The sequence below is a fragment of the Coenobita brevimanus genome, chromosome 103, assembly GCF_032717465.1.
Source record: "Coenobita brevimanus isolate Jiangsu-jjx chromosome 103, ASM3271746v2, whole genome shotgun sequence".
Lineage (NCBI taxonomy): Eukaryota > Metazoa > Arthropoda > Malacostraca > Decapoda > Coenobitidae > Coenobita > Coenobita brevimanus.
Genome location: NC_137056.1, coordinates 8822481 through 8839102, shown reverse-complemented (window position 1 = coordinate 8839102; position 16622 = coordinate 8822481). Strand labels below are relative to the sequence as shown.

Genomic DNA, 16622 nt, shown 5'->3' with positions numbered 1-16622 from the left:
GAGTGATTATGGATGGGGGTTATAAAAGAGATACAAGGTAGATAATTGAATGTTGGAGTGGCCCTAATGAGAGAGGGCAACATTTGGAAACTTCCTGTATTGTTGTTTGCAGCTGATACTGTATTGTTAAGTGAAGAGGAAGGGGGACTGAAAGACTTGGTGAATGAGTTTGGGAGAGTACGTAAGAAACAAAATGTAATGGTAAATGTAGGGAAGAGTAAAGTTATGGTCTTTGAGAGGAATGAAGTCACTGAATGTACAGTGAGGTTGGATGATGAGGAAATGGAAAATGTGAGTGCATTTAAGTACCGTAAAACGCCATAACTTCGGACGGCGTCCAAACTTCGGACATTTTGCAAAAAAATGTAATAATTCAAGTTTATTGGAAGAGAGTGCGATATTTGCAAAAAATAATGATGTGGGTAGGTAGGGTAATCCTCTAAGACTATTATGTATTAATCCTATTAAACTAGCTTGAATATGTGTGGGTGAAAAAAATTCGTGAATCCATTGGAAAGAAAAACTGAATTTTCTTACCCTGCAAAACTTTGTTCACACAGAACAAACAGTTTCAATTGTAAAAAAGTGAACAGTATATGTAGAAAAGTGCTGTAAGTACTGGGAAGTAAACTATTTCAAAATATATGCATGGATAATCTTGCTATGCCTGCTTTAATGAATACTTCTTTATTTTGCAGAAAAAATTCCTAACTTCGGACAGACAAATTATTTGAGCCAAATAAAGTCCAAACTTCGGACAGACAATAATATTAATGGTAAAGTGATGCTAATTATATAAACAGAAAAACATGGCTAAAACAGCGAAATCTATAAAGAGGAAAAGAGCCTACACAAGTAAAGCGTCCAAAAGTGCCCTGGAAAAGGCTAAAGATGACATAAATAACAAGAACATGAGTGTGCGCAAAGCAGCTGAAAAATATAAATTAAAAAAGAGCACATTACATGATTACCTGATACAAAAACATTGCAAACAAGTGGGACGTAATACTTCATTGAGCCATGATGAAGAGTTAATGGTGTGTCAGAGAATCCTCACATTGGCAGAATGGGGATTCCCACTCGACAATTTGGACTTGAGGATGTTAGTGAAAGCATATTTAGACAAACGAGGGGTTGTTGTGTCACGATTCAGTAACAATGTACCTGGTGTTAAATGGGCCCATTCCTTCTTCAAGCGCCACAAACAAACCCTTAGTAGACGATTGTCCCAGAATATAAAGACTGACAGAGCCAGAGTGACAAGAGCCATGCTAGCCGAGTTCTACAGTAACCTGAAAAAATCACTAGAAGGTGTGCCTCCAGAGAACATAATAAATTTTGATGAGACCAATCTTACTGATGATCCAGGTAAAAAGAAAGTCATAGTGAGGTAGGGCACTAAATATCCAGAGAGAATCATGAACTCAACAAAATCCTCAATATCTATTATGTTCTCTGGAACTGCATCTGGTGTGTTACTCCCTCAATATGTGGTGTATAAAGCTATCCATCTTTACGATACCTGGACTGAAGGGGGCCCTCCTGGAACACTATACAATAGGTCCCCCAGTGGATGGTTCGACTCGTGTTCATTCGATGACTGGTTCCACAAAATTATCCTCCCCTATGCTAAACGCAGGACAGGTAGAGTTGTCATTATAGGAGACAACTTGGCAAGCCATGTATCACCCAGTGTTATTGAGTCATGTGAGAAACATAATATCTCCTTTCTTCTCTTACCACCTAACTCCACGCACTTGACACAACCTCTCGATGTTGCTGTGTTCCGGCCTCTAAAAGTGCACTGGCGTAAGATCCTCGAGAACTTCAAGAAAACTACTGTTGGTAGGCTGAGTGCTTCATTACCTAAAGACTGCTTCCCAGCACTACTGACCAAACTGGTGGATAAAGTTAAAGGGACCATTGCTGACAACCTACGTAGTGGGTTTAGGAAGTGCGGCATTTATTCTCTTGATCCACAGAAATCCATCTCAAGACTTCGAGAAGATTCAATCCAAGATACAGCTGATACTGGTACACCAGGACCATCTACCAGTACTGCCTTAGACAGCTCAGTGTTGGAATTGTTGAAGGACATGAGGCATGGAACCAGTCAGTCAAGCTCAAGTCCAGCTATAGCGAAACCAAGGCGAAAGAAAAGGTTGAATGTGTCACCGGGCATGAGTATTACTACAAGGGCACTACAAAATGAAACAGAGAGCCAGCATGAAGAGTGTGAAGTTGATGATCCACAACCCCAGCCACTGCAGCCACAAGAGGATACAGCAGAGATAGCAGCACAGCCTTCCACTTCCACATCTGCACCCAACCATGAAGCACAAGCATCTCCCCTGACTGTCACCTCTACCCAGATTATTGGGGATAACGTTGTTCCCTCAGATTGGGTAGTTGTGAGGGTTCCCTTTGATACCAAAGACATATATAGGCATTATATTGCTATCATTGTTAAGGTAAAACCAGAAATACATGTCAGGTTTCTCAAACACGTTCAGGGTACACCTCACACATTTGTATACCCAATGGTTGATGACAGCAGTGACATACACAAAGAGGATATACTGAAGGTGTTACCAGAACCAACACTTGACCGAAAGCAAAGGATGATTTTTGATGTAGATGTGAACCTTTGGCCTAAGTAATGATAATAATTTTGATATAGATCTGTAAGATACCATAGTCTGTACTACCAGTACCAAAGTTATTGCCAATAAGGTGCCTTAACCAGTAATGAAGTTTATTTTAAAGAAAAAAGTGATACTATATATTTAGTTAAAGTATTTTATACTGGTAGTTAAGGAATAGTTTTTTGTACTGATGTACTACGGTTAATATGTTCCATGGTGCCTTCATAACATGTGCCAGTGTGTGTGTGTGTGTGTGTGTGTGTGTGTGTGTGTGTGTGTGTGTGTGTGTGTGTGTCTTTAGAACCTGTAAGAAATGTTCAACATCATATTATGTTATTTCGGTATGCATTTGTTGAGTCAATGAGGTAGATACTTGATAATTAAGTGAAGTTTTGTTCAGGAAAATGAGGACAGTTCCTCTTACAGTTTTGGGTATATGCAGCGCATTTTTATTTTATTTTTTCATCTCAAAAAGTTCGTGAATAGTTCTTAGTTCTATTTACGGCCAGAATACCTCACTACAATGTGATATGATGCAATTTAATGTGATATGAAATTACGAGCTCCAAAAAGAAGATATTTTGGGATACTTCTCTATATATATGTATAACTCTGGTCACGAGTGCCCAATATTTTTTTTTACATTTTTTAAAAACTTCTTAAGTGTCTGAAGTTTGGCCAGTGTGTCCAGAGATAGATCCCATTAACCATTCTCATGTTTAAAGGGAAAATACATGGATGTCCGAAGTTTGGAAGAGCTGTCCGAAGTTAGGAAATTTGTTCCTAACTTCGGACACTTGAAAATGAAAAAAAAAAAGCACAAGTGTAGCTTGGCTAATTTTTTTAAATATATGGATTTAGTAGGTACTCTCCCTGGCTACCACAAGACACCAACAGGAATAAAATTGCACCATTCTACAAGGAGTTATTCATTAAAACACATAAAAAATGTCCGAAGTTATGGCGTTTTACGGTACTTCGGTAGTGTGATCAGTAAGGATGGAAGTTTAGAGGATGAAGTGCTTGCAAGGGTACAACAAGGATGAAAGGTTGGAGGTTCTTTGAAAGCAGTGATAAGAATTGGGAAGTGAGCTTGGAAGTAAAGAATTTGCTGCATAATACTGTTGTGATGCCAATTCTAATGTTGGAAACAAAACTTGGGCCTTGTTGGAAGGACATAAGTCAAGACTTAGAGCATTGGAAATTATTTATTTGAGAGGAGCATGTGGAGTTACATGGTGAGACAGACTGACAAATGAGGAAGTGAAGGAGCATTGTGGTGTGGATATGAACGTGATAGTAAACTTTAGGAGAAATACACTGAGGTGGTTTGGCCATGTGAAGATGGAGAGTGAAAGACTAACGAGGAAAGTGTATGTTAGTGAGATAGAGGGGGGAGAGTGAGGGGGAGGCTGAGGATGAGATGGGGGGATGGAATGGAGAGGTATATGAGAGAGGGGGGTGTGAGCTGGGGGGAGGGCAGTGAAATGGCAGGGACAGGATGACATGGAGATGATTTGTTTCCAGCCACCCCTTATGGCATTAAAGCATCAGGCAATAGATAGATAGATAGTTTGAGAGTATGCTAGCCTACTCTTTGTGTCAGTGACATACTGGAAAATGGTCAGCAAAGGGGGATGGTCAGGACAGCCCTAAAGGCTGGATAGAAGGAGCTTCAGCTTTCCTTATCACCAGCTTTCCTGTTTGCCTCTGGATCACCCTGATTGGCAGGTGCAACAGCCCATTCCTAGTGCCAACCACAAAAGTATCTTATTCACATTTTACAGATATGAAGAATGTAGCATCTCAGATTTTTTAGTTGGCCGAGTGGTAGTTGGTAGCGACCATCATCCACACGTGATGTAGTGCAACCTACTTCTTTCACTTTTATTGTTCGTTTTCTATGTGCCCTCCTTTCTTCTTATTTCTCCCATCCTTCCTGCCATTTTTATTACTCTTCTTGTTTTACATTGTGGGGTGATGTGGGGCTTGCTGTGGTGCCTCTGTTAACTTAGTGGAGAGTCACAAATATGGCATCCATCTGGAAACCAGACTTTCACTTTCTTTCCTGCGTCTTGCTGTGTGAGGCACTGTCTAACCATAAGGAAACATTGGTTCACTGTATGAGATGGCCCTACAAGGGATATTGCCTGACTACTGTTGATGGGCCTGCATGGTCAGACAGACCAGGGTTACTCACCAACAGTAACAGCAGTTGTAGTTGGCTGCCTCATGAGAGTTGAGGTGTGTTAAAATTCTGTCTACATCAATTTATTCTTTTGATTCTATTGTGGTACCTGCCTTCTGTAAGTGGAAAATATCTTGCAACACACGTATAACTACAATCTGTTTTTCTCCCTCAGTATATTTTATGTTAATTATTTTTTAATTCATATAAAGCTTGATTAATGGAAGGTAGGAGTTTTTGAGCCCAGGAAGAAAAAAATTGTATGATCTCTCTAACTGTAATATTGAACTACCCACTGCTTTTTCTGATTTCCAGGTGGCTATTGGGTGAACTTGGGACCACTGCTGTACCACTTTGCAGACCAGCCTGGAGAGCCATCCATTGAACCCAGTTATGAGGAGGTGAAGAGCATTGCAGAGGGCATTGGCTTCAAGATTACTGTCAGTATTTTAGTTACATAATTGTTCTCTAGGCAGCCCTTGTTATAAGTCAAGAATGTGCTCCGGAATATGACTTCCTACTGTCTTTGTTATAACTCAGAATGAGCTGCAGAATATCGCTACTGGCAGTCCTTATTATGTGGTGCAAACTGGGGAACTAGAAAATTAGCTTTATGGGTATCAGTGAAATGTGGCCTTATTACTGTTATTTACTGAGGAATTAATTGCAAAAAAATAATAATAATAATAATTAAAAATGACTTATAGCAAGGACTTGCTGTTGCCTCTCTTCTCCATGCCATTCTTAAACCTCTTATTTTAACACTACTTTTCTTCTCTGCATTCAGCAAGTGTGTACAATGCTTTTTCTGTTAGTTCACTGTCTGTCTCTTTCTCGCAGGCAAATTTCCATTTTATCTCCCACTTGCTTATTACATCCCTTACTACCCTGTCTTATTTTCTTAATCTTCTTCCAAAACAGCCTTTTACATTGTTTCCACGGTAAATTTGAGCCCCTGATTCTCTCTCTTTCTCTCTCTCTCTCTCTCTCTCAACTCCAATGTAACAGTGATGAATTCTACAAAGCCATATATATATATATATACAGTATATGTATGTATGATCATCATCTGGACCTCCTTTCCCACTCTGGGGCTGGGTCAGGAGTAGCAACGTCCAGACAGCCCAAGTTTGCCCAGGCCACACATCAGTTCACTCATCATTCAAGGCTCTGGAATCCTAGCTCTATCTGATACGCCAAAACATCCACCACATTCTGTAACTTCACATAAACGTTTCCGATCGAGTCAATCCAGACGCTGTCACATTAAAAAGAGGTGCCAAATCCCTGATCACGCACTTATTCTCACAACGTTCATCCAGCCAGCTCAATCTCTTGCCAGTCCCTTAGCCTCACCGACTTCCATCTCTCTCGTCTTCACACATTCATCCACCATATCCCTCCATCTTTTCCTTGGCCTACCTCGTCTCCTCCCTCTTCAGATTCACTCAGATATGCCTTTTTCACCACTCTGTTGTTATCCATTTCCTCCACATGACCATACCATCTCAGTACACTCTCTTGGATTTTGGTGTCCACAGACTTACCAATCACATTATTTTGGATCCTGTCACTCTCGGTACTCCACGTACATTCCTCATCAGTCCTATTTCCACTGCTCTCACTCTTGACTTTTCATTTTCATGCCACACCATAGTCTCACATCCATATGATAAAGTTGGCACATCACGTAAGCCTTGTGCAGCTGCAACGCTCAAGCCTCTATTTCTTATCAAGGCCCTCATTGCACCAGCTACTTTCCTTCCTAGTGTCACTCTACTTTCCACTTCTTTTGCACATTTTCCCCCTCTTTTCTATCACAGTACCCAGGTATTTGAACTCTCTTGCCAATTCCAGTCTCTCATCATTAACTGTAACATCACACTGGGAGTCACCTTCTCTCTCAGTAACCATCACTTTATTCTTTTCTACATTTACGCTCAAGGCACAACACTCACAGACATCTGCAAAACACTGCACTAGTCTACCAAGTTCTTGTCCATTATTTGCAAGTAGTATTGTATCATCAGCATACAACAAATTTGAGATACTCCATCCATCGCCACTCATTACCAACGCCATCACTCTTTCCATTACTTGTGTTATTGTTTTTCTCATCACCTCATCCATACATATATACTGAACAACCATGGGGACATCATACAACCATGTTGCATGCCCACACCGATAGTGAACCATTAATTTAGATGCCCATTTACTCTTACACATGCCTCACTTCCATCATAATAACACGGCATCTAGCAGCTTACCATTCTCTCTCTCTCTCTCTCTCTCTCTCTCTCTCTCTATATATATATATATATATATAATCATTCATAATCCAATCCTATGTTGCCCCGTTAGGATGTATATAATACGTATTCGTTTTTCGTTTTCGTTTTTGAAGGCTCCAATATGCTTGCATGCATCGGCCTTGGTCACCTATTGGCGACTCATCATGCTGCACAATCTATTGCAGCCTCCCTGTTCAGTCCCTTAACCCTTACACCGCGGGCATGTTTCCCAATGTTTTGCGTGTCCCGCGGAGTTATTCGTGCTCCGACAGACTCTCAAAAAATATTTGCCAAAAATCAGTTATTAGTCCTAGAAAATTAAAATTACATATGCATATGGCACATACCTTCAGCTTTCTCCTGGAATGTTTGTTGAGCCTTCGTCAATTACTGTAGGACTTGTGGAGACCTCTGAAGTTGGGTAACGAAGTCTCCACTTTACACTTCCCGACAACCCGTAATATGATTACCACAGCCAGATATTAACACTATAAACACTACTCTATGATTATCAAGTAGTTTGGGATCCATACTCCAAAAAAAAAAAACACTGTGAAAGCAATGAAAATTATGAGCGCGTATGACCTTCCCACTTGCGCTAGTTCGCTGCTTGGTTCCCACCTCAGTTGCCTACGGGCTGCTTGAGAGAGAGGAACTCCGCCGCGTCTCCCTCTCTTTTTGCGCCATTTTTTACCGAGTGTCTTGCAGTGTTTTGGCTTTCGCCACTTTGTTATGGCACCAACCCGTGAACTATCGAGTGAAATCATATCCCAGATCATTGCTCTAAAGGAGGCAGGCCACCAAATGAAGGAAATTAATGAATTGGTTGGCGTGGCTCAATCGACAGTGCGTAGGTGGTGCGCGTGTTTTCGAGTGGAAAACAGTGGTGACATTCCCACAAAGAAACCGCGGTCTGGTAGTCCCAGGAAAACTTCCCCGAGGTCTGTTAATGTTTTAAAACGTGCAGTGGAGTCTAATCCTCGTGTGAGTGCAAGGAAAATAAAGGAGAGCAACCCGGAAGTGTTTGGTGAAGTTTCTGTGCGCACAGTGTCTCGAAGGGTCCATGAACTTGGTTATACAAGTCACAGGCCTGCGAGAAAGCCTCTTCTCACTCGTTACCAGCGACTTCGTAGGCTTGCCTTCGCTAACAAATGCCTTAACTGGGATGAGGAGCAGTGGTTGTCAGCGTTGTGGTCTGATGAGGCAACGTTTAGTGTTACCTGTAACAGAGGAGCACGTGTGTACCGGCGCAAAGGTAGTGACCCACTTGACCCACGTTACGTGGAAAGCACAGTTAAACATCCTGATTCACTCACGGTATGGGGTTGTTTTTCTGGTAAAGGTTTGGGGAAGCTTGTTGTGCTTCCCAAGAACTGCAGAGTGAATCAGGATGTTTATCTGGAGCTTCTCTGTGATCATTTACCAGAGTCCTTCGAACTAACAGGTGCACAAGTGTTTCAGCAGGACGGTGCACCTGCTCATAAGGCCAGATCGGTCACCAATTGGCTTCCTGACTGCAAGGTATCATTCATGAAAGACTGACCAGGAAATAGCCCAGACCTCAACCCGATAGAAAACCTCTGGTACTTCGTAAAGAAGAATCTCCAAGGGAATGACGTGAGCTCTCTGCCTAAGCTGGAAGCCACCATTCGTGACTCCTGGGACAAAATACCCCATCAGCACCTCAGAAACCTTGCCCTTTCACTTCCAAGATGTCTCAGGTCTGTGAAGAAGCGTAAAGGATACCCTACGAAGCACTAAAGGTAAATAAAATGCATTATTTATATGTTTTTTCAGTGTTGAAAGGTTTGTTTCATAGGAGGGACGCAGGGCGCTCAATACTTCTGACGAGCACTGTATATCTACAGTCTTTATCCATAAGTTTCCTTCAGTAGTATTAGTTTATTGTCACTGTAGGGATTCAATTTCTTTCAGTAAAATACGTAGCATTCACTTTCTCGTCCTGTATACTAGCATTGAGAGTGAATGTCACTTTCACCTTCACTCCCATAACTCATAGTATTCATACATGCTAGAGTGAAACTTTCACTTTTATTACTCCTAGGGTATATACTCGTATTCTTATAATACTACTCATTTACATTTCTATTTACGTTCTCTATTTTATTTACGTTATTTACATTTCTATTTTATTTACACTGTGTTATGCACTGTCACTTGAAGTAACTTATAAAACTATTTTCCACTGTTCACGTATATTTACATTCATTACTTTCACTTGCTGTTTACACACTATTTACAATTCCACTTGCACTGTTTTACTCAATAGAAAGATCGTAGTCACTCTTTTATCAATTGTCAGCCCTTTACCTCTTTCCACACGAGGTTTAGTAGGGGGTAAAGGTCACAGGGCCCTTTGCATGAGGGTGAAAAGTGGCTGAAGTTAGCAGGAGCAAACAGACGTACCTTCACATTGGAAGATGAGAGTGCTCTGATAAGGGTGGGCCGGGGTGGTGGCCTACCTAGGGAAATGCATGACTGCCAACGTCAGCCTCTTGACAGCAGCTAATATATAGCAGTGAAATGATTGGCAGAAAATCTAGACAATACATTATAAATTAGGTAGTTCCAGGTGAATGTAAATATCACTTAGGTTTCTCCCTTCCCTCCTTATATGTATATTTATTACGAAAATAGATTATACGGCATATTTCAAGGGGAAATAAACAGCGAAAATTAGCGAGCGAGTGCACATGAGGTGTTGTCAGGTGATAATTAGCCAATTCCAGGTGTATGGCTCTATCACTTACCTTATTTCTTTTTTGTATATATTATTTGGTATAAGAATTGGGCATAGGGCTTATTTCAATGGATGAAATCAGTGGAAAATTCCAGGGAAGATTTACTTAGCGTAGAATACAGTGTAGTGGCCTGCAATAATTAGGTAGTTCCAGGTGAATGTAAATATCACTTAGGCTTCTCCCTTCCTTTCTTATATATATTTTTATTACAAAAATAGATGATACAGCATATTTCAAGGGGAAATAAACAGCGAAAATTAGCGAACGAGTGCATGTGAGGGGTTGTCAGGTGATAATTAGCCAATTCTAGGTGTATGGCACTCTCACTTACCTTATTTCTTTCTTGTATATATTATTTGATATAAGAATAGGGCATAGGGCTTATTTCAATGGATGAAATCAGTGAAAAATTCCGGGGAAGATTTACTAAGCGTAGCACGGCCGGGCAGGCGAGAGGATAAGGTAATGGAGGGGGGGGTAGGGAGGGGAGTCAAGAACGGGGAGAAATGGCTAAATTGTCAACAATGGATGGGAGTACAGATGAGATTAGGAGTGCTAACTAGTGTTGGACATTGGCAGTACTGATAGATGATACAAGCCACCACTTGAAAGCCCGGGCGAATTCAAAATAACACAGAATCACAAAAGTGACGCCCCGCGGTATGATTCCTTGCTTCCGAGCGTCACGAAAGTGACGGCCCGCTATTAAGGGGTTAACCCTGAAGTCACACTTAATGACCTCGTCCTACGTCTTTCTTGATCTACTCCTCACAACCCCACCCCGAATATTAACACTTCTCACCTTCTGCACCCAATTATCATACCCCATCCTCTCCACATGTCCAAGCCACCTCAAGCTACCCCTCCTCATCACAACACCAATACAATCCAGTCCCATCCTACTTCTCAACTTTTCCATCGTAAACCCAGCCCCCTCATGCCTTGCACACAGGGACACACTGCACATCCACCTAATCATTGTCATTTCTGTACATCTGAGCCTGCGAATATACTTCTCCTTTACTGCCCATGTCACACTACCATACAACATTACACTCCTAACATGCTGCATATATAAATATATATATATATATCGTTTCGTTTCATTTTTAAAGGCTCCAACATGCTTGCATGCGTCGGTCTTGGTCACCTAATGGCATCTCTCCATGCTGCACGATCTATTGTGGCCTCCCTGTTCAGTCACTTAACCCAGAGGTCATGCTTAATGACCTTGTTCCATGTCTTTCTCAGTCTGCCCTTCATAACCCCACCCCTAATATTAACACTTCTCACTTTCCTCACCCAATTATCATCCCCCATCCTCTCCACATGCCCAAACCATCTCAATCTACCTCTCCTCATCGCAGCACCAGTACATTCCAGTCCCATCCTACCTTGCAACTCTTCCATCATAAACCCAGCCCCCCCAGACCTTCCACGCAGGGACGCACTACATATCCACCTAATCATTGTCATTTCTGTACGTCTGAGCCTGCGAATATCCTCCTCCTTTACTGCCCATGTCTCACTACCATACAGCATTACACTCCTAACACATGCTGCATACAAAGACCCCTTAGCACGTATGGAGAGGCAAGAGCTCCCTGAACTTCTTCCAACCACTTCTCACCCTAGCCACAGAGCTAGCTCCAGCCCCACCTCCAGCACACAGTATGTCTCCCAAATAACAAAACTCTTCCACACACTCGAGAGATTCACCAGCAAGTTCAATCCTTTCACACCTGACAATCTCCACCTTCTCTCCCTGACATGCCATACACATAAAATCAGCATTATCTCACAGTCTACCTTTGATACCACTACATCTCTTGTGCACCCATTTATCCGTTATCACAAACACTGCACAAGCTGGAATTACTTCCCACACCCTTGTGGCAAACTGCACATGGCCACTTTCCCTCGACTTTGACAGTATCGCCACCAACCCTTGTGCCCCATACCATCTCTCCACTTCCTAAATCTTTCCTCCGCCTCCCTTTCATTCTCTGCAATCAATGCCAAATCATCAGTATACAACTTCTCCCACGGGAGTACGTTTCTGAAGTCACGTGAGAGGGCTTCAAGTCATAATAAACAACGTGGGACTCAGAACTGACCCCTGAGGCACACCAACGTTCACGGAAAACTCATCACTCAAATCTCCATTCACTCATACCTGGATGCGAGCACCCCATACATAGCCATAACCACCCTGACCAGCCACTCCTCCAAGCCAAGCTTTCTCATTACCTATTTCACCACCTCTCTAGGGACTCTGTCAAATGCCTTTTCCAAATCAACAAAAACAAAATACAGATCCCTTTTCTATCCATCCATCCATCCATCATTCAATCCTACATTGCCCCATGAGGAGCGTAGGAGCCCGGGGCTAAGCAGTTGGTCCTGACATTTAAGATGAGAGTGACCAGCCTCACTCATCCCTGAGTGGCATTACATGAGCATTCAACCCCAACCACCCCTTTTCTTACCAATATATTTTTCCTGAAGCTGTCAAACAGTGAATATGGCATCAGTGGTCCCCCTACATGGCATAAACTCAAACTGCATCTCATCAACATTCACTCTTTCTCTAATCATACCTTCTAAGACACTTTCCATTACCTTCATTATCTGATCTAAAAGCTTTATACCTCTATAATTTCCTCTTTCCAGGGCATCACCCTTCCCTTTATACACATATACAATTACACTCTTCAGCCAGTCATCTGGAACAAAACACTCATAAATAATCCTATTTATCAGGTCAGTGACTAACCTTACCCCTATATCTCCTGAGGCCTTCAACATTTCGGCAGTCTACCCAGACACACCTGCTGACTTCCCTACCTTCATCCTGCCTATTGCCTCACTCACAGTAGCAGCATCAATCAAAGGCCAAGGGCCAAACACTGGATCTGCTGGCCCCAAACCTTCCCTGTCCCAGTCAAACTCCTCATTCAACAACCGGCTATACAGTAATGCTCTCTCCATGCATCTTTAATATCCTCATTGTTCACCACTACCCTTCCTTCATCATTCTTCATACACTGCTCACCTATAATATCCCGATTATTCCTCTTCATCTGATTTGCCACCTTAAATGTCATGTTTTTCCTTTCGCCATGATTTAGGTTATCAAGTAAAAGTCTCTGTGACTCAGACTTTACCCTGTATACCTCTCTTCTAGCCCTGTGCTTGGCAACCAAGTATTCCTCCTTGCCACCACCCTTCTTCCATTCCCGGAAAAGCCTTCTTTTCTCCTTAACTGCAGCTTCTACACCCTCATCCCACCACCAAGTTACTTTATGTCTTGATGGGCCTTTTGTCCAACTGCATATCACATCAGTAACTCTCAAGAGATCGTTCTTGAGGGCTCTATACTGTTCATTAACGCCTCTGTCTGTGGTTCCCTGTTCAGCCACCACTCTCCATCTCTCGCTATAGAAGGCATCCCTTACTGCTTGTTTTTCCAGCTTCCATATTTTCCTCATAGGTACATAAGTCCTCTTTTTCATTACTCGTTCTTTAAGCACCATATCACAAATCAATAGTTTGTGCTGCTGCACACACTCCTCACTCCCTGTAACACTAACATCCCTCACTAACCTCCTATCAACCCTCCTAACCAGAAAATAATCTATCTGACTGCTGTTTCCCTCAGACTCATACGTAATTAACCTACTCTGTACCGTATATATATATATATATATATATATATATACATATACAGTATATATATATATATATATATATATACTGTATATATATATATATATATATACAGTACCCTCGCATCCAGCACATGTTAGTCCAGCACGGTGAGCAGTTAATTAGTATTATTTAATACGATTTAATTACTGCAACACGAGTGTGTTAGCATAACACACACAGAGCTCTGAGAAGTGGGCCAAATCCGCAGAGTTCACTCTAGCACGATCACCCCCGGTCCAACACGGCCATACTGGACATTCCCATGATGATGATAGCCAATGAAAAACTTCTGATCAAGTAGCCTTCCCCGCCCGCTATCGTGACGTGATCGTGATGCCGCCCAATTAAAAACGCTTCTGGTGTCACGTGATGTTTTATTTACATTTCTCCTGCCACAGAGCCACTCAATCACATAATTGCATTGGAAGGTGCTTTTTTCTTGCTGCATTTTCTGCCCTTGTTACTGCATTTTACCCTGCTCACGATGCCTAGGAAGCCTTCTGAGAACCCCAAGAAGCGTCGGCACCTCCCTCAGGCCACAAAGCTAGAAAGCATCGAGAGGAAGAAGAAAGGGGAGAGGAAAGTTGACATTGCCAAGGCCTACGACATGAATGAAGCCAACATGATCATAATAAAAAACTTAAGACAAGATCCTGGCAGCCGAAGGCTATCACACGGCACTTCATACCAGGTTTGCCGAGGATACGATGGTAAATCGGAACGGTAACGTGGTAAAATTGCCGACGATACCACGGGCATTTGGAATCCATCTGGATGGATTCCTGCCGAGCATACGATGGGGAAAACAGTGTGACCAAAACCCAGGCGACTCGGCAGAGAATGTATCGTACTACAGCATTGAACATTTAGCCTGACACTGAATACATATTAGTATTTTAGAATAAATATCAATCGTTTCGAAACCCTTCTCATCGGCGTGCGTACCAGTTTATAAACAAAGTTGCTTCTCCTTATTCTCTACCGAGTCAGCGACAGCGATCACTTTCCACAGTCACGAGACGGGGCTCTGGCAACAGTGTAAGAAGCATACACTTTGCCGAGGATTACAGGGCTAGGACAAGGCAGAAGCAGGACCTTCCATGGCTGTGGACGAAGATAGTGATTCTGAATGTGATTTCGAAGGATTTATAAGGGAGGTTTGATTTCGAAGGATTTATGAGGGAGGTTGAGGAGGAGCAACAGCCATTACCCGCTAGTGACGCCAGCAGCCATCCTCCGGGGACCCAGTAGGACTAACTACAGCCTTGGATACCAACTCCATTCCCAGCAAGCCCTCCAACACTATCCTAAAAGGTTAGTTATCATTCATAGCACAGTACCATTTATTATAATTACAATAGTACCAATATATGTATAGGTATATGGTAGGTAGTTAGGGTGACTTTTCCAAGGGTTGCTGACATAATTCATTTTTCCCCATAAGCTCTATTGTTAGTCCAACACGTTTTTGGTCCAACACGTGACCCATGCATGACAATATTACCGTGCTGGACGCAAGGGTACTGTATATATATACAGTATATATATATATAGATAGATAGATAAAACATTAGTGATGGTCTGTCCTCTGCAGTGAACAGTGAAGCACTGGGAAGAGTAGAGGGTTGGTTGCTGGATGGACGCCACATTTACATCTCTCTGCCCAGTTAACAGGGGCACCATAGTAAGCTCCAATCACTCTGTTATTTAGTTATATGGTTGCCATTGTAAATGGTTTTGTGAGTTACAGGAAACTGTTAGGCTTGTCACTCACTGGGGAGCCAATTAAAGTGGAAAGAAAAGTAATAAAAGTGACAGGAAGGATGGGAGAAATAGGAAGAGAGGAGAGCAGACACAGAAAAGAATGATAGAGGTGAAGGAAGAAGTAGACGACATTGCATCAAGTGAGTGGATGATGGTTGCCACCACCTACCACCGTGAAGGACATTTGTATAACTTGGTAATGGAACTGTCCACATACTGTATGATGATGTAACCCCGTGAAGGCATTCCTCTTCAGCACCCCACATATTACAGAATCAAATATCTGGTATCCAGGACCCCTCACAGCCTACAACAGTGAGGTACTGTCAGCAACTAGGGGACATTTGTTCACTGCACGGGACAGCCCTGCAAGAGCATTTGCATGCATGTGATTGATGGGTCTTCTTGATCAGACATAAAGAGTTGATGAACAACAACAGGTTATACAGTGTTAATATTATTGCAAATTATGGTCATGAATCAGTGAAAAGAATAGTCGTGAATCAATGAAAAGAGTCAGTTGGGCTAATAAAACTTGATGTTTTCCTCTGTTTTTTTACAGGTAGAGGAATCTGGGCTAAAAACAGCTTACACCCAAAACACCCTGTCTATGCTGAAGTATGAATACCAGAGTGTATTCTTTGTGGCATGCAAGCCGGCCTCGAGATCAGGGTAGAAGGATGACTTGTGAATGGAGTGAACTGGTGGGAACGGCATTTGTTATTACTGTATAATGTCTGGATTTTTTTTTTTTTTTTTTTTTTTTTTTTTTTATAGTTGACTTCCTAATTGTGGGAGTATATTTTATGGTGAATTATCGATGTGTGTATATACCATGTCGTACAGAATAAATCTTCGTTTTGTTGTGTTTTGTTTTGTGCTCATACTGTTCAAATGTAGATCATTTATCATACTTTTAGAACACAAAGCCCTGTGTGAATGAAAAGTACTGAACTAGGTAACACTTGAAGATGAAATCAAGATCAGCAGAATAGTTTCTTGGGTTGAAAACTATGCAAGCCAGCATCGAGATCAGGGTAGAAGGATGATTTATGAATGGAGTTAACCGGTGGGAATGGCATTTATTGTATTGTCTGGATTTTTTTTTTTTTTTTTTTTTTTTTTTTTTTTACTTCTCATTGTGGGAGTATATTTTATGGTGAATTATCGATATGTTTATATACCATGTCGTACAGTTTAAATCTTATTGTTGTTGTGTTTTGTTTTTTGATCATACTGTTCAAATGTAGATCATTTA

At 41.8% G+C, this 16622-nt stretch overlaps 1 protein-coding gene across 2 annotated transcripts in view; it reads left to right on the top strand.

Moving 5' to 3' along the window:
* Positions 1 to 16100, top strand: part of LOC145415734 (carnosine N-methyltransferase) — a 101807-nt gene extending 85707 nt beyond the window's left edge. For both annotated transcript variants that reach the window (XM_080284967.1, XM_080284966.1), the window contains exons 8-9: positions 5149 to 5273; positions 15927 to 16100. In XM_080284967.1, coding sequence (XP_080141093.1) covers positions 5149 to 5273; positions 15927 to 16040 — 239 coding nt within the window. In that variant the 3' untranslated portion in view covers positions 16041 to 16100. The remainder of the gene's footprint in view (positions 1 to 5148; positions 5274 to 15926) is intronic.
* Positions 16101 to 16622: the final 522 nt, after the last annotated feature.